The sequence below is a fragment of the Equus caballus genome, chromosome 8 (assembly GCF_041296265.1).
Source record: "Equus caballus isolate H_3958 breed thoroughbred chromosome 8, TB-T2T, whole genome shotgun sequence".
Taxonomy (NCBI): Eukaryota; Metazoa; Chordata; class Mammalia; order Perissodactyla; family Equidae; genus Equus; species Equus caballus.
Genome location: NC_091691.1, coordinates 15,708,279 through 15,735,509, shown reverse-complemented (window position 1 = coordinate 15,735,509; position 27,231 = coordinate 15,708,279). Strand labels below are relative to the sequence as shown.

General features: G+C 38.8%; 1 protein-coding gene across 4 annotated transcripts in view; it reads right to left on the bottom strand.

Moving 5' to 3' along the window:
* SPPL3 (signal peptide peptidase like 3) overlaps positions 1-27,231 on the bottom strand; it is a 122,398-nt gene that overhangs the window by 5,695 nt on the left and 89,472 nt on the right. For all 4 annotated transcript variants that reach the window (XM_023647020.2, XM_023647019.2, XM_023647018.2 and 1 more), the window contains exons 3-6: positions 17,642-17,730; positions 11,548-11,667; positions 10,546-10,624; positions 9,548-9,660 (exon numbers count right to left, since the gene is read on the bottom strand). In XM_023647020.2, coding sequence (XP_023502788.1) covers positions 9,548-9,660; positions 10,546-10,624; positions 11,548-11,667; positions 17,642-17,730 — 401 coding nt within the window. The remainder of the gene's footprint in view (positions 1-9,547; positions 9,661-10,545; positions 10,625-11,547; positions 11,668-17,641; positions 17,731-27,231) is intronic.

Sequence of the window (27,231 nt, the reverse complement as noted above, 5' to 3'; positions counted from 1 at the left end):
TAACAGAGTTTGTTAAGTCACTAAAAAAAATCAGGCTGCCCTAAGCTCCAGTCTGAGACATTTACACCCCACGTGCAAAATGCCCACAATTAGCCCTTTTTTTGACCTGCCAGTATTTGGGGAAATCCCTTTTCTCAAGCTAGATAGTGCTCAACTGTGTAAAACCCAGGAGATTCTCTATTTTGAATGACAAAACTCTAAGGCAGGCTCAGTGCGGTACCTGTTCTTGTTTCCTGCCTCCCCACATTACTGCAAGGACATCATCCTTGCTCCTTACTTTGAAGTCAACTCACATCCTAGACTGCACCCCTTTCATTTACTCAAGGACACTGTTCCAGCAATCCATTCTTCTCTATCCTTGTATTTCCTCCCTCCTTATCCTTGCCGTTTCCCCTCTGCACCTCTCAAAATCTGACATACCATACATCCTTTTCTTAAGTTCTCTCTCCTCTCAACTAAAATGTAAGGTCCTTGAGGGCATGGTGCCCTGCCACATCCCTGGAGTCTAGAGAAGGCTTAGCAGATGAATGGTCTCTCCCTGCCTTCAGCCCTCCGTTCTTCTGAAAACACAGGTCTGATTAGGCCACACAGCTCCTTACGAACTTTCCGTGGGTTCTTGTCCTAGTGGGATGCACAGGAGGGTACTCTCCACGGGGCAGCCCCTCACCCTCAGCAGGCACTTGCTGCTGCTCTCTTCTCTAGCCACTCAAATACGATCACAGGTCTTAACACATACTATGTTCTTTCATGCTTTACACAGAAGGCCCTGTCCTGGGCTTCCTTACCTGGGAAATTCATCCTCATTCTCCAAGAGCCAGGGCAGAAGGCCCTTCCTTAGGGAGGCCTTCCTGACCTGACCAGATAAAGTTGTTTTTTCTTTGTGATGCTACAGAACTTTGAATCTCTCTCAACTAATGCATCTATTCTATAATAGTGCCATTATTTATATAGAAGTGACTTTATTCCCTCTGGGCAGACAGAAACACAGCTTATTCTTTCTGTGATATGCAGCACTTGACAGAGTAGACATTCAATAAACATTTGCTGAACGAATTAAAAGTTATGTTCTATCAACTTTAAATTTCAAATTAATCTAAGGAAAGTAAGAAAAGTAAAATCCTATTACAGATGTGTATCATTTTAATAGAATTTGTGGTAAATTGTCAATATATGTAACAAAGTGGGCAAATACAGCAGTTTGGCAGACCCTGGACACATCAAGACAACCAATATTTAATGAGTTCCTACTGTGGGTATGGTGTTGCATAAACAAAGGTGGGGAAAAATCATGCCATTCCCTACAACAGAGAAGGGTAGGAAAGACAGTAGTAAAATGAGAAGAACAACAAACTACCTCTATCCCCCGTCATTACTGCCATCGGGCACTCACTGAGCTCCACACTGTGTGCTGCAGTGTGCATTTTGGAGGTGTGGTCAAGACATAATTCCTGACTTTATAACAATCTAGGATGCTCATTTTACTATGGTCTCCTTTAATTTTTTATAAATGTCTAAAAACAGAATCAAATTAGTAAAATGTATGCAAATTCGTGTCATTTGAAATAAACATAATGAACATAGTTAGGGTCAATCAGGCTTTGGAAAAGGCTGAGGCATTCAAAGGTGCAAAGGGACAACTGAGGTACCAGGTTAAGGCATTCAGAGATGTCCCTAAGGCCTGTGATGTCATCAACCCATGCCCATTGTTCAATAACAAGATTTCCCATTATAATTATCTCAGGAAACAAATGTTTTGCTGTGCTGTGAATCAATAAACAGGCAACAGACAGGACACTGAAAGAGAGAAGCTCAGCGGGCTGCAGGAACAGCAGTGGTCAGCGGTGGGTGGGAAGCCCCTGGGGTAGAGGCGGAGAAGTGATGACCAGAGAACAGATCACACACATTTGGGACGAAATGCTGGCGGGGGTGATGGTGGTAGGGTAACAAGAGGTGGTCTGTTCAGGAGCTTACAAGTGAATACGTGCAGTGTAAAGCATCAAGGGAGCAAAGGAAGAAAAGAAGGCCTATGAAGGACAGACAAGAGACAGGAGTGTGTGGGCAGCGATGGTCAGAGGACTGACTGATGATAACCCAAAGATGGGGACAGAAACCAACTGGACAGACAAGCAGGAGGGCCGGCTCCCGAGGTTAAATGCATACGCCTCTGTAACACACGCAGGTGACTGGTCTGTTCTAGAACTTTTCTATTAGATTGACCATACAATCACTTAATCCTAAACTGGCAGGAGCCTTTACAGGTCATCTGGTCTAAGCATCCACTTGTTGCTTTGTCACTCATCTTATCCTAATCCTACCCAACCGGGGTGGAAACCAAATATGGACAAGACAGAATTGCTCCGTTTCAGAATTTTCCATGACTCTAGACAATGTCATTCTATCCCTAATCTTCCAAACAAGAAACTCGGGGTTCATTTTCAATTTATCAGTCTTTCATCCTGTACACTCAATCTGCAGCCATTAGTGTTACTTGTTACTGTTAATGCATACCTGTGACATGGTTCCCCACACTTCCTAATTTGATGTGTGTCCTTTCCCACTTTCTCTCTCTCTGTCTCTTTCCACTTACTCTTCACTGCCATTGTCAAAAAATCAGTTCAATCATTTTCTGCCTTAAGGTTGCTAGGTTCCCTACTCTGATGGATCCAGTCCAATTATAAAGTCGCACAGCCTGGGGCACAACTCACACACAATGGCCCTGTGCCACATGGGCTCGGCCTTAGACTCTGTCTTCCTTTGTTCCTAATCCTCAACCTACTCCTTCTTTCCATCTAAGCTGAGCAAGTCTCCCCACTGTACTCTAAGTTCCATGTTTGAAGAGGCAGAATGCATCCCTTTCAACTATTTCCGAGAGGTTCTTAATAATGTTTGTTGAATGAGTATCACTCCCACCCCCAAATGAGTACTGCCATAAGCTATTCATATCCCCGAAACACATTCTCAACTGTTTCTTCATTCTTTCATTCAAGTAACCCTTAAATATCTTACCTCCTCCTTAGGGCGTTTCCAAGTGAAAATGCAGAGAGGTGAAACCTTCCCTCGCTGCAAGCTGCCTGAGAAACTCCCAGGCCTCCCCTAATAGCTTTACCAATACACTTAACTTTGGGTTAAATGTAAACTAACCAAAAGTGTTAGGGAAGTAAATTATAAACCTTAGCCATTCAGCTATAAGCTCCTTCAATCTATTATTGATAGAATCTCTGTATCACCTCGTCTTCCACAACCAGCAGAGCCAGGGATAAAGCCATGACACCACACTGAGCTAAAATCTTCCTGAAAAAGATTCTGTAACCTGTAAGGTCTTAAGCAGGCTCATGTCTAAGATAAAGGATCTCTAGATACCTAAGCCCTATGTGGACTAAGCACCAGAGTCTAGCACTTTAAAACAAGAAAAAAAATCCATCGCTGGATTTCTGGCACTGAACGTTTTCTCATCACTGGTAGTAGCAAGTGCTGTAAGATGAGGGGCTGGAGCTGAGCGGGGACCCAGACTGTGAGCCTCACTCAACAAGCCTGGAACGCGGGGTGCGCACAGGACTCACCAGCTCTTAGCCAACATCGCCACACCACTCATGGCCCACATTCTTTCAAGCCTTCCCAAATTTAAAAGCTTAATTTGCCAGATCAAACAGAGTAGATAAAAGATCTCTAGATTTAGTTTAAGAAAACTCTGAAGTCTCCTCTTAATATTAATGCTTCTTAGCATAACCCTGAAAATATATTCCATGACTTGCCCTAAAACAACCACATTTATCATCTGTTTCACTCTAAATTAACTTCAAAGAACAGGCTTTAATTAAGAAACACTCACTTAAAAACTCTACTACCAAATTATCACTGCCGACAAGATGATTTCTGATTCTGCAGAGAAGTGTGGAAAGACAATTTCCATGCCAGAGAAGAACATATTTCAGAACCATGGCTAGAAAGCGACATTTTCTCTAATAACAGAAAACAAATTAAACACACATCAAACACTAATCTGAAAAACCAACTAAAAAGCTCAAAAGTGCTCCTTTTTTTTTTTTTTTTTTTTTTAAAGAAAAACTCTATACTTGGTCACAAGGGCAGTTCAACCAGCACAAACTGGTAGGAAGAAGAGATTCTTGGGCAAGTAGATATTGAGAAATAGCAATAATGAGAAAATGGTGTAAAAGTCTACTAGTTAGGGCCACTTATGGTTTAGGGGTGTCTCACTGAACACTCAGAAAAAAATATCAACTATTAGGTGAATTTCACAACAAAAATTATTTCTTTCTTTCTTTTTTTTGTATACTTTTTGGTGAGGAAGATTGGCCCAGAGCTAACATCTGTTGCCAATCTACCTCTCCTTTTGTTTCTCCCCAAAGCCCCAGTACATAGTTGTATATCCTAGTTGTATGTCATTCCAGTTCTTCTATGTGGGACGCCGCCTCAGCATGGCTTGATGAGCAGTGCGTAGGTCCACACCCAGGATGTGACCTGGCGAAACCTGGGCCACCAAAGCAGAGCACGTGAACTTCACCACTGGGCCAAGGGGCTGGCTCCCAGAAATGTATTTGTGAATTGTGGTCTCTGGGAAAATAAAGTTTGTCCTTTATGGCCAATGTTCTCCTGACTCTGTAGTCTAGAAATAATTCTGAGGTAAACAGAAGAGCTGCTTACCTCATTCTTCTGGCTTCAGGGAGTCTAGTAAGCCTGTCGCTGCCCCTGCTGCAGAAGTACAACGAAGAACATTCAGCTGACTTGCTCTAAAACATGTGTTTCACAGGGCTGTGCAAATCAGTTTATCTTGAAAAGAATGTCACCTTCCATCATGCCAATTTTTGCTTTTTTAGTGACGTACTACTGGTAAATAGGTATTTTTCTGTTCTATGCAGCGCTCGGGTAGGGTAGAGATGAGAGTATAAAGAACACATTGCTTGCTGTTTTGAGAGACATCTAATCTTTTTTGGGTCAGCAGCTTGTAAACTTAAAAACTTTAGCAAAACCTGTAAATAGTGTCATGTGTGTCTGGACACATGAATAAAGAGTTCCATGAAAGGAGAGCCACCAAAGTTAGCAGTGGGATTACAGAGAACCTCAGACCACCCAGCGGGCTGAGAGACTTCAAGGCAGCTTCAATACTATTTGTCATCACATGGACTTTGAGTCTGCTAGTGCCGAGACTAATCGGTCCTGGTTAGGTGCTTATTGCTTTATACTACTCTAGTTCAAACAGCAGCACCTGGAGCTTTCATTGTCTCCTTTCACGTAACACATACCACAGGTGGAGTTACACGTTTCATTTACAGGAGTGGCCTGTCATTGAAGGACATCATGATCAGAGTTTCTCTTAAGACCACGTAGCTGACAGTCGTCCACACAGTCAATGCATAGGGACTGAAACAATCTGCCTTAGATATTAACCAACTAACCAGCATTTCTAAAGAGTTTCTGTTCAGAAGAAGCGGAGGAGAAATGTCTGTGCTGCTTGCTTCCTCATCAGAAAGCTCCGGACTAGACGAGATGGGATGGACATACTCATAAAAGCAGCTACGGGACCGATGTGGACTAATATTTACTCTCTCTGCTCCAGTCATTATTATCAAGACTCCTTAACTTTTCTGTAATACATATTTTTAAAAACGATTAGGCTCTATTAAAGTCTTTCAAAGTCACCTACATGCTCAATTTATACAGTACTTTTAGCAGGTAACAAACGATTCTTCTGCAGACACCAAGAGTTAATCCCAGGAAAGGTCAAATCCACATACCTGCACTTCATCACTCTTCATACCTAGTATATATAAAATACGCATTTACCCTTCTACTCTATGCAAGTCAAGAAACTCGTGTGACTTTGGATGTAATTTCTTTTCCTCCACTTATTCTTTATCAACCTCCAGAAGCAGTGAGGTACCAAGCACGAATCCATAAGAACACTGAAAGTACTGATATCGATTTGGGGAATTTAGCAGTTCTGATAAACACTTGAAAATTCTAAACATTGCACCTCAGAACGTTTATATGCACAGTGGACGCTCGAGTGCTGAGGCAGAGCATCACAGTAAACGTCTCCTATGAGGTAATGTATGGTGCCAAAACAAGACGCCAAATCTGTCAGAAACCAGCAAAGCGGAATTAGCGCACAGACCAGGCACTAGTGATTTTGACCCCTGGCTTCCCACTCTGAGTCTGTATGAAGTCTAAAGGGCAACTTGACCTCCAGCCTCAAGGAAGTGCTTTTGAGTTTCAATGCCTGGTATATTGCAGGCACTCAAAAAAGGCACTGAACAACAACTGTGATAAATTATATTCACAAAGTTATGAATATATATGTTTAATATTTTTAAGATTATCAAACAGTAAAATTGAGTTTTTCTTTAGAGGTAGTTTTATGACTTTTAACACACGCATAGATCTGGAGAGCCGCCACCACCCCACTCGGCGTAGAGAGCAGCTGTGACGCCCCAATAAAGCCCCTGTGCTGCTCCTTTGCGGTCACGCCTCCATCCCACATAACCGCCGGCAACCACTGATCCATCCTGTAATGTTGTCTTAAGCAAAAAATATACTTTTAAAATAAGTATATTGTATGTTTCACAAGTTAAAAGTGCTTTTTCTGTAGTTATCACCTTTGATTAAAATAACATGTCATTTATACATAATTTCACAGAGCTTGCAATCCACTCCATAGTTTGTTCCCTCATAACATTCAGTTTCTCAGAGTTTTTCGCTAATTAACTCGGCACAAATTTTAAATCCTTGTACTGGTCAAAGTAACTTATGAGGGAAAAAAAAAATCCCAGAAACAGAAGGATAAGTTTTTAGTTTTCCTTAAGGTTTAAAAAATTTCCTATTAAGATTGTATCACTAATTCTGGATCACAGAAGACAATACAGTTTAAAATCCTTTTTGTCAAATTCTATCCTATTTGACCATGAGCAGAACATCCTTTGTTTTGAGGTAGTTCACATTTTTGATGCAAATGTTTTAGAAAAATTGTAAACATAAAAATACCACTAAAAAAACTCCAAACTGTGTACCAAATACTACTGAGCAACCTTAACATGAGTCTTAGAAAGCATATATACCCTACTGCCATGGTACTTAAAAATTGCGTGAATAAGTCAGCTACTCCCGACTTGAGGCATGGACATAAGCATCCCTCTGGGTGGCTCTGTGCTTAGACAACACTGAATGACAGCTCTACCGTAGCCGAGCCAGCCTCTGACCTGCAGGGATGCAGTGCCTGGCAGAATGGAGTGGAGACCTGGCAGTTGCTTCTAAAAAGCTGTTTCCAAGTCTTGATTAACCTCGTGGTTGCTTGGAATGGATAACAGGAATAAGTGCAATCCATACCTATCATCTCCAATTTTCAAATTCCTCCCTTAAAAATTCTTTAGATAGTATTACAAATAGTATGAAATAGACTCTTTTTTTGGGGGGGGAGATTAGCCCTGAGCTAACATCTGCTGCCAATCCTCCTCTTTTTGCTGAGGAAGACTGGCCCTGAGCTAACATCGTGCCCATCTTCCTCTACTTTATAGGTGGGATGCCTACCACAGCATGGCTTGCCAAGTGGTGCCATGTCTGCACCCGGGATCCGAACCGGCGAACCCCAGGCCACCAAAGTGGAATGTGCGCACTTAGCCACTGTGCCACCAGGCTGGCCCCTAAAATTGACTTTTTGTATTTTAACTTCCCTCCCTTCTGAAACACCAAAAGAAAGGAAAAGCTGAATAGACTTTCTGGGGCAGAGCAGTTAGATGAAGTGAACTACGAAAATGAGAGTAAGGACTGAATGAAAAAGGAGGTAGAGATGGTTATGGGTCTTAAATAAAGAAAAGTTAAAAAAAAAAGTCTTAAGGGAGAGAACAGAAGAATAATGGGGGACTTTTGGAAATGTCCCTCTAAGGTGTTCTGATAATCAGTATGAAATATACAGGAGTTCTGACTTTGAGTCAGTTACTTCTCTGAACCTGTTTCCTCTTCTGTAAAATGGGAACAATAATAGTACCTACTTCAAAGAGTTGTTTTCAGGATTAAATGAGATAATCTATGTAAAACACCCAGCACAGTACCCAATGCATAAAAAGCACCCAATAAATGTTAGCTATTATTGTTATTATTTCATCATTATCATCATCAATGAAGGGAAGTTCTCATATGGTGTAGGTAGGAGCATAAACTGCTATAACCTCTCTGAAAGGCAGTACAGTAATAGATATAAAATTTTTTAAATACAAAACTCTTTGTTCCAGGAATTTCATATGTAGGAATTCATCTTAGAAATACTCTTAGTAAATAATCTGACATGCATACCAAGAAATGAAACAAGAGGTGAGGTAGTATGGCCGAGCAGTCCAAGAGATGGAACAAGAATGTTTACCTCAGGGTTACTTATAATAGAAAAAGATTAAAAACAATCTAAGGATCCAGCAGCAGTTAAATAACATACACATAATGGAATACTCTGGAACTATTAAAAAAGGCTATGATACACTTTTATGTAATGATATACACATGTATTTATATCATTACATAGAAGGAGTCTGTTGCATATCATATAACACATATTATACATGACATATTATAATATATTCCACATATATTTATATATAACGTGTATTGTATTACAGTATTATCCAATTTATGTAAGAAAGTACAGTCTACATAAGAACTTGCACACAAATGTTCATGGCAGCATTATTCATAATAGCAAAAAAAGTGGAAAATGATGAATGGATAAAGTTGATATACCTATACAAGTGAACAGGATTTGGCCATAAAAAGAAACGAAGTACTGATACAGGTTACAACACGGATGAACCTTGAAAACATTACACTAAGTGAAAGAATGCAGACCCAAAAGGTCATATATAGTTTTATTTATGTGAAATGTCCAGAAGAGGAAAATCCATAGAAACAGAAAGTAAATTAGTGGATGTCTGAGGCTGGGGTTGGGGGGAATGGGGAAGCGACTGCTAATGGGTGTAGGTTTTGGAGGGGGGCTAATGAAAATACTCTAAAACTGATTGTAACGATGGTTGCACAGCTCTGTGACTATACTAAAAACCACTGAATTGTAAACTTAAATAGGTAAATCATATGGTATGTGAATTATATCTCAAAAAAGCTTTTATTGAAAAATCTTGAGGGGCTGGCCCCGTGGCCAAGTGGTTAAGTTCGTGCGCTCCGCTGCAGGTGGCCCAGTGTTTCGTTGGTTCGAATCCTGAGTGCGGACATGGCACTGCTCATCAAACCACGCTGAGGCAGCGTCCCACATGCCACAACTAGAAGGACCCACAACGAAGAATAGACAACTATGTAGTGGGGGGCTTTGGGGAGAAAAAGGAGAAAAATAAATAAATAAATAAAATTAAAAAATCTTGAGAATGTGGATAAAAATAATAAAAAACTCAGTGATACATAACACCATCTTTGGATACCTAATATTCATGGTAATCAGAAGTCATATTACTAAAACAGAGAAGCAGAGGAAAGGAAGACAAATTTAACTATAAACTATATTAAAATTTCAACTTGCCACATATTAGTTACTCACCATCCATGAGAAGCCAATGGCCAGTGAGAACCCAGATGAGGACGAGCATGACAGACAGAGAGAACGATAGTAACTCAGCAGCAGTGAAACGCCCACAGCAACCAAAGGAAATCCTAGAAAACACACAACATTCTTTGGACTAATGGGCAGTCAATTATATTCAATAACCAAACTTGCCTTTGGTTCTTCATGATCAGAGCTCATGGTGGCTAGCTGAGAATAGTAGGCAACACTCAGATACCTAGAATTCCAAAATATCCAAACCTCTTTGGAGTAAGCTGTAGAAAGCTCAGAGGAAGTATACTTCTGCATCCATTTGATAATGTACTTTTTATCCCAAATTATCAACATGGGTGTTTGTAAGTTTAAAGTGACAATATCAATCTTCGGAGAATCTAAGTATAGGGGAAATTTTATTCTTATGAGGAAAACAAAATGAAGAAAGTCAACAATTCAATTCATTTAGCAAAGATGAGTAAATATTTGTACAATGGTAAACCTATTTGGTTTATCACTAGTTCCTGGGAAAATCAGCTGCCCCAAGTGACCGGCTTCCTAAGTGCACACAGCATCTCCACTAACAAAGCATTTTGTTTCTATGGAGCAATGGCTTGGGGGGTTACGGTGTGAACAGTGGGATTAAATCTAAGTGGCTAATACATATTCTAGGTCACCAAAGATGAAAGGCAAAGAATGTTTGAGTCAACCATTATTGTAAAGAAATGAAAACGATGCTTCAAAATAAAACTGGTCATCTTTTAATAACCTAAGCAGTCAATGACTCTGACTGCCTAAGATTTGTTTATATCTCCTCTGCTATGAAAAGATACAAAAGGAAGTACTACCTCCCAGTATTAAAGATCAAACATCTCACTTGCCAGTCTTCTGGCATTTGTGTGCTCCAGTCAATATCAGAAATTCAGACTCCTAATAATACTATTAAGTATAAGAAAAACATACACAAGTTTATGATTTAGAGGAAAATCCTCAGTCCTTACTTGTTCTGAGGTGAACAGGGTCTTGTTAAATACTGGCACATCGGGAGAAGAAGAAAAGCAAAAGCTATCGTTGCAAGAACTAGAGAAAGAAAACGTATGGTTAAATTTTGTTGTTTATTTTTCACCAGTTATAAGAAAAATGGCATGACTTACGGAAACAATCATTGCCTAGAATGCCTTTCTAGACAAAGTGAGTACAATTAATTTAACTAGGGAAGAAAGTATCTCCCTTTAGTATTGTACAGATAACCTCTTTAAAAAAAGGGACCTGGGGCCGGCCCCGTGGCCAAGTGGTTAAGTTCGTGCGCTCTGCTGCAGTGGCCCAGGGTTTGGATCCTGGGCATGGACATGGCACTGCTCGTCAGGCCACGTTGAGGTGGTGTCCCATATGCCACAACTAGAAGGACCTGCAACTAAGATATACAACTATGTACCAGGGGGGATTTGGGGAGATAAAGCAGAAAAAAAAAAAGAAAGAAAGAAAGGGACCTGATTTGAAATAGGAGGAAACATAGGTAGGTTTTCTCATTCTCTTCTGTCTCAACAAGAAAAGATAAACAGTGGACCAGGGCATGATGTCCTAACAAGTCTAGCATTTCGCTGATATTTTATACACTTCCATCATCATTTAGCTTGAAAACTGATCAGAGAGCTGACCGTTAAATTACTTTGGTCAGCTATCAATGTTTCTATCTACAGAAACATTGGTAGGGGTGCCATTGACCACTCTGGCAAACTGGACCTTCTGGTAGCCTACCAGACAAGGAGCCACAGCCAAAGAGATCTTGCTTTAAGTGTCATAAAGCTCAGGAGTTTTCAAACCCCCGGCTCTTCGTTCAGAATGTGTTGGCAGGTCTGAACTGATGATATATGTTATCAAGCGGTTCAAAGAGGAGTAGGGGGGAGAAAAAGCCAGACTCAAATTTTGAATAATGATTAAAAAAAAGGTGAAGAAACTTCCTTTTAGGTTACTGTTAAGTATAGACAGAGAAACTCATTTACCTGCTGTACATATTGTAAAAACTACTTGAACTGAGTCAAAGAAGAAGAACATTACTAGGAGAGAGACAGATGCTCCAATTGGGAGGAACAGGGCCTGGGTAGAGTCAATGGTTTGGATACCTGAAAGAGAGACAATGGGACAGATTAACAATTTATGTAACAGGCACTGTGCCCATGTGCTTTAGATACATTAACTCATTAAATGCAGACAGTTCCAGGAATTAGCATGTAAGATACAGATTATGCAGGCCCTCTGATTCCTTCCCAATGACATTATGAGCTCCTTGCTCTCTTCACAGTGCCTTCACTATAGTAGTTGCTCAAGAAATATTTGTTGATTTGACCTCTACTACCTCCTGGTGCTAACCATCTGGATGACAGGGTGTGCCCCACCATCCCCAACCACCACCTACTAAAAAAAATCAAGAACATTAAAAGGTAGTACAAATTCAGATCAGTCAATTTGAATACATTTGTAGTGTTATGTATAGGTTTGGTAAAAGGTGGTATAAACTCACTGACTAAAATAATTTCTCATCATCTGTGGATTTAATGTACTCAGTTCACTCTTCCCCATTGTTGCTAACAGCTGAGGAGAGACTTGGGCGGGCAGGGGAGAAAACAAGACATATCTGAAAACAGTAAATCAGAAAAATTATTTTATGGGAACACTTTTAAGGCACAAATAGGAAATACATGGAGGAAAACACTCTCTTGGAATAGAACAGGTTTTAGCACAGTGGTTCTCAATTCTTGGCTACTCAGTAGAATCACCTGGAGAACTTAAAAAAATTGCAATGCCTAAGCCCAACTCCAGATCAATTAAACTGAAACCTCTGGGGGTTACAGCAGGCTCAGCTAAAAACTCCCCACAAAATTTTATTTTGCATCCAGGGTTGGGAAACATTAATAGATTATTTAGTAGAGAAGAAAAACATGGCAAAATCTGATAACCACTGAATGAAAGGAAAAAATTACTAATTTTATCTTGTGTGCTACCTACTTTCAAATTAACCCTGCTGAGATATCATAAGGTGTGTGAGAGGAACCAAAGAAGAAATTTTCATACAACCTATCATAAAGAAATATTAGAAGTAAGTCTCTCTTCATTAAATTAAGGCTATGAATAAAATATATTCATGACCGTGACCAAGACGAACATAACTAGACACAAAGGGTTGCAATCATCAACCAACATTTAAAATTGCTGCTCGGTATTGAAATTCTCTCCCCAAGAGAATTACTTAGGGATTTTGGTGAAATAAACTATTAAACATTTCTACAAAACAATTTGCTTCTTATTGGCTGGGCAGATGAGTCAAATAATTCACTTAGGAATAGGGTAATTCAGTTTAGGAAGAGTGATCTATTTGTCAAGATAAACAGAAATGATCTGGTGAAGAGCTCGGTCTGGAACTACAGTCAGACCCATCAGCCTGGCCCATGGACCATTTTAGGGGGAGGTAAATGTTAAAGCGTCTTATGAACATTTTTAAGACAAAACTCTATGGAATCTTTTATTTCACCTAAATAATCTGTGTGCTCTACAATAGTTCAAATAGAGGAAACTTCACTTCAGGTGTTTTTCACAACAGAAAATGATGGTTTCTCAAATAAATGATTGTTATACGGTAAGAAACAAATCTTTAAAAAAGTCTATAAATCTTAAACACACACCCACACTCCCCCTCTGTAACACAAAGTATCATATAGTCTACAGATTAATTATACCGGTTTAAAAAATGGACAGAAAAATTTAATAGCTGGCTAGAATGACAACTGTTTACAGCAAGTTGGGTATATGAGAAGTATTTATAATAAATCTAAATTTTAGAAGGAGAGCCTGCAATTAAAATGCAAAACTGAATACAAAGAATCTTTCTAGAATATTAGATAGAATGTCCGGATTTTCAGTTTTTGAAAGCACAGGTTTTAAACCAGAAGGTATGCTCCCATCAGTTCTACAGGAGGCCCCAGAGAGCTCACCCAACAGCAGTGGCACAGGGCAAGTGAACCTCCTTTAGCTGATGACACTGTGCTTCCTAAAATAACACGCACGACTTCAATACTGCACTTCCTAAAGGTCTGGAGATAATGGTCCCAAAGGGGAAGGAGTCAACTAATTAGAAATTTTAGCCAGACTCCAGTGACTTAAAAACAAAACAGAGCAGCCAAAATTGGGAGGACTTAAGTGCAGTTGCATTATCTTTAAAGCCAAAATCAACATAAGAAATAGGCATGGTGATGGAATTAAAAATTATGTACAGAGATGATATTTTTAGCATTCAGTGAACAAAGCTGCAGGCTAAAAATACGTCTGGCCATGAAAGAGACATTGAGCAATACACCATTGTATTACTGGTAACTGTTAAGATAGTTACTGATTTTGCACCTCCTTGAGAGAAGCATGCTTTTGACTAACTATTACCGAACACCTGTTATACACACACTAGTTAATCTGGAGGGCTTACAAAAAAGTCATTTCCAGATTTGTGGAGTTTACAGTCTAGGTGGGGAGATTAAGATGTCTATCTCGTTTAATGAAGAGAATTCCAACAGTACACCTCCAGTAATCTTCAGAGTTCAAATAAATTACATGGGCAGGCTAGTAAAGGACTTGAAGATGTCAGATACTGGGAGTGGGGTGGCTTTTTTTTTTTTTAAACCCACTTAATACTAATTAAAAGAAGGACTGATGTGCTAGGGGGAAAAATACCCCTATGTAGGTTTCTTGGGGCAGATGTAGGGGTAAGACAGGAGTTAGAACAAGGTTAGAGAAAACTGAGAGGACCTGGAGGGAACTCCCTCCCATCCACTTTCTTTCTGACTCTTTTTATTGCAAAACATAACACACATACAGAAAAGTATATGAAACAAAAATGTCAAGTTCAATGAATCATCATGTGGCTAATACCATCCAGGTCAAGAAACAGAATCGTGCCCAGCCCGGAAGTCTTCTTGTGCTCCTCCCAATCACTCTTTCTCTTTCCCCCAAAGGGAACTACTATGCTGGCTTTTACGATACTTTCATCTTTGTTTTACTTTCTATTTTTCTACCCAAGCATGCATCCCAAAATACTAATATTTATTTTTCCTGGTTTTTGAACTTACATACACTGAATTATATAGTATGTATTTCTTTGTGTCTGGCTTCTTTTGCTCAACACTGTGAGAAACATCCGTGCTGTTAATGTAGCTGTACTTCACTCATTCTTCAATCTTTTTCACAAGTCCCTTGATTGTTATTTATTTTGGGAGTAGGCAACTGCATCCTTTAAAAATCCTCTCTCTACTCGCTTTCTCCTTCAATCAGTTTAGAACACTCTTGTCAAAACCTTAACACTAAATTCACACCTTCCTTTTCTTAGAACTTTCCCCCTAATTATTCTACATTGTTGATAGTTCAGGACTTCAATCTCTTCAGCACCTACACAATCTCTTGTGTTTCTCTGTTCACCTTTCTGGCTATTACTATTTCTTTGATTTTTGATAAACGTATCCCATTTTCCATGCCATCCCTTTTCTCTGGAATGGTGTCATACTCCATAATCAGCTACTGGCCTTCTCTGCAACGACTATTTCTTTCATTATGTTGTTCCTAATTATGTGGACGTGGGCTGCATTCTATCCAATCTGTGCTATCCCTTTTGGTATCCATGGTCCAGATGAGGCACCGCGAAATATACTTGCTGAGGTTAATTTAGCACAACACAGGAGGTGGATTTAAGAAAATGATCATTTAAACAACCATCTATCACTCTTTAGATGCTAGTTAGAAATGAGAAGCAAAAAACTGATGTTACCAGGTAACTTCCTTCCACTGTATGGACTGACCTAACCATTTACTTATTTGAGGATAAAATGGTACTTAGACACAAAGTATCAATTTCTCTTAGTTTTCTGTGATGTGCAATGTATATCAGATTTGTAATCTGGTTTAAGTACATCATTCATATATATGCTATATAACACAGGACTTCTAAAGAGTTTCAAGAGTACAAAATGATTTGGACGAAAACGCTGACAGAAGGTAAGCTGCTATGTAATAATTTAACTTGAAAATCGGATATTGACACTAGGTTTTACCTAGTTCCTGGTAAGTTACTGGTATGGTATTTTACCTCATCAAGGATCTGTGACATAAGTTTAAGAAAAGACTCATTATACTTAAACGATTCTACCTACTGTATTTACTATACCCACGTTACACTGCTGGGGACAATAAAACACAATAAACTGGGCAAGCATAATTTAGTTGAAGGGGGATTATAATAACTAGAGAAACTGAAATAGATACAAGTGATCTCTTTTTAATTTAACTTCTCAGACCCTCCCTCCATCAGTATTCTCTCTAACTCTGTATTAGACTCCCAGCACTTCCTCCCTATTAGGTGGTGACGTTAACCTGTCCTATAAGTCGTGCTCATTCTCTCCTCTGTGCCTGCTCTTATATGCTCCTCCCACCTGGAATGACTTCTCCACCAATCCAAGTTCACTGTTTCAAGCTTCAAGTCAAACTCTCCTTCTCTAGCAAAGAGTCTCCTACTAACTTGACTCACTGTTGCTCACCCCAACTTGCCTTTCTCTTCACTCTCTTGGTACACATGTCAAAATGATTTCATCTCTAGTGCTTACTGTATCTACTGATAGCAGATGCTTGTTCAGGACTCTGAGGCTGTGGTAAGGGTCTGTGAGAAAAGGTACCTGCTCTAGGTTTAGGATGGGAAGTGGTATTTGCTGTCTCTGTCTCAGCACTTTATTAACACCTTGGAAAGTATTTTGGCCACACTGCCTACATGACAGCTTCAGTACCAGCTCTCGTACCTTTGCATCTTTCAAAATACCTAATAGAATGTGGAATGCATGGAAGATACCCAACATCAATCTCTTAATATTATCAAATTAAGTCTCCTTTATTCTATTCAATCCTCTTTTTACACTAAGCATTACCAATTTTCTAACTCTACTGAGATACAATTTGCATACCATAAAGTTCACTCGTCTTAAGGGTATAATTCAGTAACTTTTTTGGGGGGTCATAAATTTACCCAGTGTGAAACCATCATCATACTCTAGTTTTAGAACATCTTCAACACCTCAAGGAGATCCCTTGTGGCAGTTTACAGTTAATTTCTCCTTCCCATCCCTTGCCCCAGGCAACCACTCATCTGCTTTCTGTCTCTATATATTTGCCTTTTTGAAAATTTCATATAAATGGACTCATAAAACATGGAGTCTTTCCTGTCTGGCTTCTTTTATTTAACATAATGTTTTGAGGTTCATCCACATTGTAGCATGTATCAGTATTTTATTTTTTTGCTGAGGAAGATTAGCCCTGAGCTAACACCTGTTGCCAATGTTCCTCCACTTTATATGTGGACTGCCACTACAGCATGGCTGACGAGTGGTATAGGTCCACGCCTGGGATCTGAACCCATGAACCCGGGCTGCCAAAGTGGAGCATGCCGAAAAACCACTACACCAGGGGGCTGGCCCCAGTACTTTATTCTTTATAATGCTGAATAGTATCCCATTGTATGGATATACCATATTTTGTTTAGCCATTAACTAGCAGTTTATGTATCTTTGAGTTGTTTCTACTTTTTAGCTATTATCAATAATGCTGCTGAACACTGGCCATGCAGCACACTTCTATTTTTTTTAAAGCAAATATTTTTATAAAATCTTAAATATCAGAAGAGATACTCACAATATTCAGTTTTACAAGTACTTCAAGTAGTTATCTTTAAGGGTCACTGAATGAATTTATGATCAACACCTACAAAATTTATCAACCTCACCAAGGGATTTACATGAAGTTACAAGCAGGCAGATACTTATCTATCCTGCTTATCTTTAAGAAAATAGAGAGTCTCAGCAGCAAGCTTCCAGGCATGAGTTAAAAGCAGTATACAAGAAATCAGTAGCTCAGTTTCAGAACATAAGAATTTAACAAATTATATCATACAAATTAAATTTTATTATTATATCAAACACAAATCCTTAAACCCAGTAAATTATTAACTGGTGTTACAGAAAGACTCAAATTAAGAAAATGAGATGTATGAATGTTAACTGACATAAAAAGCCTTACTATTATTGGTGCTGTTGCCATTGAAAGACCCAGAAGAACTGTTATTGTCTTTCTCCTTATCTTGATTTTCAAAGTCCATATTAAGGGACCTGTGGAAAAAATTGTACAGGTAAGTTTTAGTTTCACTTAAGAAAGAAGTAGGTCAGAAAAGTAACGACACGATATTTTAAAATGCTAGGCATTAGGAAAGAAAGGAAGATCTCTTTTAAATAATTTTGCAAAAGAGTTCTCTTTGACACATTCTAAAAAACAATTTACATTCCTTCCAACATGTCAGTTAAAGAGTTTTCCTGACTGCAGGTAAAAGCATTCCATTGTGACTGACTCTTCCAGCAGTATCCCTGTGCACGTCCTTACTCCCTTCCTTATGACAAATACCTACAAGGACAAATGCTGGGTCAGAGGGCAAGCACAATCTTGAGACTTTCACATACCACACAACCGCTTCCAAAAAGGGCAAAAAATTTACCCTCCAACAGCAGTTTATGAGAGCACCTGTTTCTCCACATCTCGTCAGCCTCCATTCAGCAATGACAAATACCTGAGTTTCTGCTAATTTGCACTGTTCTAGGTACCGGACGGACAATAAACAGTGAGTAAAACAGGCTCTCGTGGGTTTTACAGTCAAAGGGGGGGAGGCCGAAAATAAACAATAAAAATAAGTTAAATATATAGCATACTAATGGTCAGAGTTAAGGAGAAAAAGTAGGAAACGAAAAGGTTAGGTCTGAAATTTTAAGCAGGCCCCCTGGGCATGACTTCCCAGTCAAGATCTGAAGGGTGTGGTCATTGTCAATCTGGGGGACCAAAATGTTCTCTCTGTCCCAATTTAGAATTCTTTAACTATTAAACAACTTTGTGCATGTGACCTTGCCCATTTCTTTCTTTCTTTGTGAACTACCTGTTCAAGTCCTTAACTCATTTTCTACTACTGTGTTCTTTTAAAGGGGTTTATGTGTCCAAAAGAACTTCCTGCGATGAAGGAAACGTTCTGTATCTGTACCGAACAACATGGTAGACATTAGCTACACGAATGCTTGAAGTGTGCAAGTGTGACTGAGGAAGTGAATTCGGTATTTTAATTAATTTACATTTAAATAATTTGAGAGCTTAAACTTTAAAACTCTTAGACGAAAACACAGGGGTAAATCTTCGTGACCTTGGATTTGTTGGTGGACTCATGGAGAAAATAAGTGCTAATCATACATCTGAAGGGCCTTGTATTTAGAATATATAAAGGAATCTTACAATTCAATAATAAAAAGACAACCCAATTAAAAAATGGGCAAAGCATCTGATCAGTCTGGCAATTTTCAATTTCTTTAATAAATACAGGGCTATTCAGGTTATCTACTTCCTCTTGAGTGAGCTCTGGCAGATTGTTTTTTTCAAAGAATTTGTCCATTTCATCCTAGTCATCAAATTTATTGGCATAAAGTTGTTCATAGTAGCCCCTTATTATCCCTGTAGTAAAATCACCTCTCTTATTCCAGATACTAATTTTGTCTTTTTTTGCTGATTAGTCTGGCTAGAGGTTTACCAATTTTATTGATCTTAAAAAATCAGCTTTTGGTTTCACAGATTTTTCTCTAACAACAGAGAAAATCTATTTCATTTATTTTGGCTCTGACTTTTATGCTTACCTTTTGTCTGCTTACTTTGGGTTTAATTTGCTCTTTTTTCTAGTTTAAGGTAGAAGCTTAGATAGATCACTGACACCTTTTAATTCTATTTTAATATAGGTATTTAGAACTGTAATTTCACTCCTAAGTACTACATTTGCAGCATCCTATAAATATGGTGTGTTGCTTTTTCATTTTCTTTTAATTCCAAATATTTTCCAATTTTCTTCTTGATTTCTTTTTTGACTCATGGAAGTGTGTTAGTTTTGTTTCAAATATCTGGGGATTTTCCAGAGATCTTTCTGCTGTTGATTTTTTATTTGATTCAATTGTGATCTGTTATGGACTGAAGGTATGTATCCCTTAGAAAGTTCATCTGTTGAAGCGCTAACTCCCCAATGTGATGGTATTTGGTGATGCGACCCTTGGGAGGTAATTAGAGTTAGGAGGTCATGAGGGTAGGATCCTCATGGTGGGATTAGTACCTGTCTAAGAAGAGGTATCGGAGAGTTTGCTTTTTCTCTCCATGTGTATGTACTGAGGAAAGAGCATGTGAAGACACAAAAAATCAGCTATCTAAGAGCCAGGAAGAGTCCTTACCAGAACCCAACCATGCTGGCACCCTGACTTTGGAATTCTAGCCTCCAGAACTGTGAGAAAATAAATTTCTGCATTTAAGCCATTCAGTTTGTGGTATTTTGTTATGGCATTTCAAGCTAACTAATAAAGATTAGAGATCATACTTTGTATGCCTTGAATTTTTTTATTGAGACTTGTTTTATGTCCCAAAACATGTTCTATCTTGGTAAACGTTGCATGTTCACATGAGATGAATGAGTTTTCTGTTGTTGGATAGAGTATTCTATAAATGTTGGTCAGGTGGTTGAGAATACCGTTCAAGCCACTATATCCTTGATTTTCTAACTACTTGTTCTATCAATTACTGGGAGAGGGGTACTAAAATCTTCAGTTATGCTTGTGGATTTATTTTATTTCTCTTTGAAGTTCTCTATCCGTTTTCGCTTCATGTATTTTGAAGATCTTTTATTAGATGCATAAACCTTTAGGACTACAGTCATGCATTGCTTAACGATGGGGACACGTTCTGAGAAATGTGGTGTTGGGTGATTTCGTCATTGTGTGAACATGATAGAATGTACTTACACAAACCTAGATGGTATAGCCTACTAGAGACCTAGGCTATATACTACTAATCTTATGGGACCACCATCGTATATGTGGTCTGTTGTTGATAGAAATGCCATTATGCAGCGCATGACTGTACTGTATCTTGTTGCTTAACTGACACCTTTATCATTATGAAATGTTTGTCTTCTTTGTGGTAATATTCCTTGCTCTGAAAGCTGCTCCGTCTGATATTAATTTAGCCACTCCAGCTTTCTTTTGATGAGTGTAAGCAAGGTGTATCTTTTCCCTTTTATTTTAAATCTTTTTTCTGGCTTTATATCTATAGTGTGCTTCTTTGTCAGCAGCATGTAACTGGATCGTGCTTTTTAATTCAATCCAACAAACGCTACCTTTTAATTGGGGCATTTAGCCCAATTTTATTTAATGTGATTACTGCTGTGATTATATTTGAGACTATCATGTTGCTACTTATTTTCTATTTGTCCTATCTTTTTTTTTGGTGCCCCTTTACTTTCCTTCTTTTGGATAATACAGTATTTTTTATGGTCTGTTTTATCTTTGTTTTCTTATTAGCTGTAACTCTTTGTTCTTTTATTTTAGTGGTTGCTGTAAAGTTTATATATTTTTAACCAATATAATCTACCTTCAAGTTATATTATACTTCCTCCTGTATAGTATAAAAACCTTACACCAGATTACATTTACTTTTTCCACCCTCAATCTCTGTACTATTATTGCCATGCATTTTACTTTTACATGTTATGCTATAAACTCCACAATATACTGTTACTATTTTTGTTTGTACCGTCAATTATCTTTTAAACAGTTTTAAATAGTAAGAAAAAAACCTTTTTATATTTACGTTGTTACCATTTCTGGTGATATTCATTCCTTTGTGTAGATCCAGACGGTACCATTTTTAATCTGCTTGAAGTATTTCCTTTAACATTTTTTGTACTGCAAGTTGGTTGGTAACGAATTCTTCCAGGTTTTTGGGGTCTGAAAACGTCTTTATTTTGCTGCCTCCTTCTTCTTCCTTTTTTTTTGGTGAGGAATACTGGCCCTGAGCTAACATCTGTTGCCAATCTTCCTCTTTTTTTTCCCCCTCACCAAAGCCCCAGTATATAGTTGTATATCATAGTTATAAGTCCTAGTTCTTCTATGTGGGATGCCACCACAGCATGGCTTGATGAGTGGTGTGTAGGTCCATGCCCAGGATCTGAACCAGCAAACCCTCGGCCGCCAAAGTGGAGTGAACTTAACCAACATGCCACCAGGCCAGCCCCATCTTCATTTTTGAAAGATATTTTTGCTATAGAGTTCTTATGTTGACAGTTTTTTCCTTCCATATTTTAAAGCTGTTGTTCCACTGTCTTCTCACTTGTACTGTTTTCAATGAGAAATCAGATGTCCATCCTTACCTTTGTTCCTCTGTATGTAACATTTCTGCCCCAACCGGTGGCTTTTTGGATTTTTTCCTTTATCAATGGCTTTGAGCAATTTGATTATGATGTGTCTTGGTGTAGTTTTCTTCATGTTTCTTGTGATTGGGGTATATTGAGCTTCTTGGATCTGTGGGTTATAGTTTTCCTCAAGTTTGGAAAAATTTTGGCCATTATTTCTTCAAGTGTTTTTCTGTGCCTCCCTTTCTTCTCTCTTTCAGAGACTCCAATTACTCAAGTCTTAGGCCGTTGGAGGTTGCTCTTTGATACCCAATGATAGCTCAACGATACTCTTTTCATCAAAAATTCTTTTTTTTCTTTTCTCTCCTTCATTTTGCATAGTTTCCATTGCTTGCCTTCAAATTCACTAATCTTTTCTTTTGCAATGTCTAATTGCTATCAATCCTATCCAGTGTGTTTTTGGTTTCAGACATTGTTCTCATCTCTAGAAGTTTGATTTGGGTACTTTAAAATATCTTCCATGTATCTACCTAACTTTTTGTACATATAAAATACAGTTATAATTATATCTGTTTTGATGTACTTCTCTGCTAATTCTAACATCTGTGTCAGTTCTGGGTTGGTTTTGATGATTATTGTCATCACTGCTCCTGTTTTCCTGCCTCTTTGCTACCTAACCTCTGCTTGTATCCCAGACGTTGTGAATTTTACCTTGTCTCAATATTTTTATATTCCTATCAGCTGCTTGATATTTTTATATTCCTCTACATCTTCTTGAACTTTGTTCTGGGATGCTGTTAGTTACTTGGAAACAGTTTAATTTGTTCAGGTCTTGGTTTTACGATTTATTAGGCAGGTCCAAAGAAGTGCTCAGTCTAGAGTAATTATTCTTTACTACTGATGTAAGGCCTTTCTAAGTACTCTACTCAATGCCACAGGAATCATAAATTTTTCCAATATGGCTGGTGGGAACAGGTACTCTGCCCTCTAATCCTTCTACATTATTCTTTCTTCAGCCTTATGTAATTTCCTCATATGCATGCACTGACCAATCTTCTGATGAATGCTCAAAGGGTCCATCTGCGCATCTCTGGGGTTTTCTCTCTGTAGCTCTCTTCTCTTTTGTACTCTGTCCTATTAATTCTAGCTGCCTCAGTGTCTCTGGACACACAGCTCTGTCTCTTTGACTTATAGAATCTTTCTTCCTGTACCACCACCTGCAAATTGTTTTCAATGGTTTTTTTATTTGTTTTTGACAAATAAAAATTGTATATATTTGAGGTATACTACAAGATGTTTTGATATATATATATACACCTTGTGAAATGACTACCACTATCAAACTAATTAACATATCCACCACCTCCCATAGTTACCTTTTTTTGTGTATGGTCAGAACACCTGAGATCTACTGTCTTAGCAAATTTCAAGCATACAATAAATTATTATTAATTATAGTCACCATGATGTACATTAGGTCTCCAGAACTTATTCATCTTGTAACTGAAAATTTGTACCCTTTGATCTATAGCTCTCCTTTTCCCCCACCCACCAGCTTCTGTAACTACCATTCTACTGTCTGTTAGTGGGAATTTGGTTTTTTTGGGTGGTGGTCAGGGGAACGGTGCTATATTAAGACAGCTGGAAAAATGATCATCTCTCAGAATCACTGTCCTTTGTTGTCTGATAAACAGTGTCCTGAAAGTCACTGTTTCAGGTGGGATGGTAAATCCAGTTCCTGTTACTCTATCTTGGAAGTAGAAGTTGCTCCAGGTAGTTCTTTTAAATATTCAGGTCCCGAAGTGAGCAGATTTTGAAGTGAAGGAGAGGCCTCTTTTCATGTCTTGTTCATGTTATTAAGTACCTAGGGGTACTAGAACATTATTGAGTTTTATTCCTCTCTTTAGGAGAGTAGAGGATGCTATCCTGGAGAGGTCAGAATTCTTCCTGGAAGAGACTCTTAACCAAACTACTATGCTCAGGTCCTACTGATAATGCTTTTCTTCACTTCATGGTTTCCTATCCATATGACTCAAAATCTCTTGCCAGATTCAAGAAACTTGCCCCTCTACTATAATAGCTTGACTCCATCTGCCATTTAGTTTCATGCGCTTTCAGTTACTGTCTGAAACTCCCTTATCTGTTACTGGTGCTGGAGATGCTTCAATTGGTTATGTCTTCAGTTAGAATGGGTGACCTGACTAGGAAAGCCTGTGGAGTAAACACTGGTTAGGTACACTTCACCCTGGGGTCCCCTTTAAATTTGGCTAATTAGTTCTTTAGCAAACTGCTCCATTAGAAGGGCAGCCCTAATACATGACAAATTCCCCAATAAGACCAAAGGGATGGATATTTTTACATGTGGCAGAGTTCCCAAAACACGGTTAAGACTCCTCTTCTGAATATGGTTAGGATTCTGATGTGTTGGCTTTCCTGGGAGTTTTTAATTTAAAATATCCTGGATTTTAGAATACGCATCTTCTCATATCTAATATTTGGGGCCTTAAATTTTCCAGCCATTAGAGGAAGACACTTAAACAGAGATTAAAAAGTACACTAGCTGCTCCTACCTCAAGTCAACCCTAGAGAAACTGTTAGGGAGTCTGGCTCCCAAGATAAACTTTTCCGTCAATTTTGATTAGTTCCACAACCAAGTAGATACAATGTTTTGCATATATTTCCCTTCCCAAGACACCTGTCCTAGTTTTCAGTACATTGTTTCACTTCTATGGTCTTTTAAACTTTAATTCATGTTTCTCATGGAAGAGCTTATCATTTGTGGAGAGCTAAACTCCACAACTGTGATGTAATTCACAGGAACCTGTCTGGAGTCACTGGAACATGACTGCTTCTTCCCTGTGGGCATGCTTTGGAAAAGACATGTACTCATTTGAATTTTTCAAAGTCACTTATGAACGGACTATAATAATAATAATAACGCCACTTGTTATGCCTACTCTTCTTCTCAGAGTCTGGAGACAGCAGACTTTACAGGAACTGTTAGCTACATCTCTACCCTGGGGGCTGGCTATTACAGATGGTTAGCTTCTCTTATGCTTTCTGTTGGCATACTGACAACCTGGGCTGGAAAGTTGCCAGTCACTTCCTAGGCACAGGTGTTATCGAGCATCTCTCCTCAGATTGGGTACACGAGACTGGGTGCTGAGAGTAGAATAGGGTAGGCTTAAGGGTTATCGAACTCCATTTCAATTTGTTGTTAGCTGAGGACTATTTAAAACTCTATCCTGGCTGTTTCAAGGCAAGAATTCTCCCTGTTTTCAAATACCAGTAGGTTGTGGTTAACTTAAACCAGTTTAGCTGTTCCTTCTTCTTTGAACCTAGTCTGGTAAGAAGTGTTGCAGGGACGTGAAAGCTTCAGGAGGCTAATGATGTACTATGGGGGGCGGGGAGAACAAGCAAGCACTGTATATAACTTAAAGCTTGCTTTGAATTTCTCATTGCCTCAAATAAGCCTAGCTAAAATCAAGGATTGCCTGATCATTAGAAGCTGACCATGGGTCACTAGTGCATAAAATAGAAATCTGGTTAAATGAGGTTGTGGGGCCCCACATATTTGCTCAAACAGAGAAGATTCATATATTCCAGCTTTACAAAATGAAACGAATGGACCTACGTTTAGCAAACCCCAGGCCATTGTGACTGGGGTCCTGTAACAGTTTCCACACTGCACAGCTGCAGCAAACTTAAGTTATTTAAATAAAGTCTTTGCAGAAGACTCTGTTTCCTCAGCTATCCAGGGGCCATTCTGAACTACTGGGCTTTTGTCCTGACTTACATGGCAATGTTTATTAACTTTACAGACATGAAATTGCTTGGCTGGACCTCGAATAGTTTGTTCCATCACCACAGAAAACTACCCTTTACTCCTCTCTACTCCCCCCTGCCATCACAATCTTACTACTATACAATAACATACAATATGATATTAATACATCATAATGTTGCTACTAGACATTCCATCCAAATTCTACCCTGGCTATTTGCTTAATAAACACCAAGTTTGGGTTTAAACTTGAAATCAGTGTTTAAATACTATCAGAAAGACTTGAGCTACAGTTGTTTCATCATAGACAATGATTTACCATTGCAGAAAAATCCATCTAAATTATAGCATATTATTTGCTATTTTTGTCTTTTCATCAACTATAACTGAATAGGAAGTAGTTATGGGTCAAGTTGTAGAGGGGAGACAAAATTCCAATTATTGATGCTCACACAGAACCTACATCAAGAACCTACTACTAAGAACCCAGGCAGGAGAGGCGGTCTTCTGACTAAGCAGCTGAAAACCTCCTGAGGGGTAAAATAATGATAACAGCTAACCTTTATTAAGCTAATACTGTCAGGCACTAGGCTGGGTGCTTTGCAGCCAAGATTTCTTTTGATTCACAGAATAACTTCAAACTCAACACTGTCTTGGTTTGGACATTAAGTTATATGATCACCCTACCTTCTGGAGATTTTTTTTTTCTCTTGAGGAAGATTAGCCCTGAGCTAACATTCGCCTCCAATCCTCCTCTTTTTGCTGAGGAAGAGTGGCCCTCAGCTAACATCTGTGCCCATCTTCCTCTATTTTATACCTGGGACACCTGCAACAGCATGGCTTGATAAGCAGTGCACAGGTCCGCACCTGGGATCCAAACTGGCAAACCAGGGGCTGCCAAAGCAGGGTGCGCAAACTTGACTGCTGGGCCACTGGGCGGGCCCCCTTTTAGAAATTTTTTTATGGACTGAATTATACTCCCCCAAATTCTTATGTTGAAGTCCTACTCCCACCAGTACCTGAGAATGTGTATTTGGAGACAGAGCCTTTAGAGAGGTAAATAAACCAAAATGAGGTCATTAGGATGATGCGTGTTTTTTATAAGAGATTAGGACAGAGAGAAAGAGACAGACAGACACACACACCACACACATGCGCACACAGAGAGCAGACCACGTGAAGGGCACTATCTACACGTGAAGATGGCCATCTATAAGCCATTTCAGAATGAAACCAACTCTGCCAAGATCTTGATCTTGGACTTCTAGTTTCCAGAGCTGTGAGGAAATAAATTTCTGTTGTTTAAGTCACTCAGTCTGTGGTACTTTGTTATGGCCGCCCCAGCAAACTAATACAGATGCTCTATCATTATCCATATATGGCAAGGAAATCAAAGTTCCTATTATACTACCCTGCCTTGGTTCTATTATCTCCCCTTCCAAAACGAACAAACTTCTATTTTTTTCTGCAAAGAGTAATATATGTGATTATTAAAAAACTCAAATAATAGAGAATGGTACAAAAACAACAGACTCCCATAGTCTTCCTCTCCAAAGATATATACATTTGGTATATATTTGCCATTCTTTCTTTGTTTTTGGTGAGGAAAATTGGCCCCAATCTAATATCTGT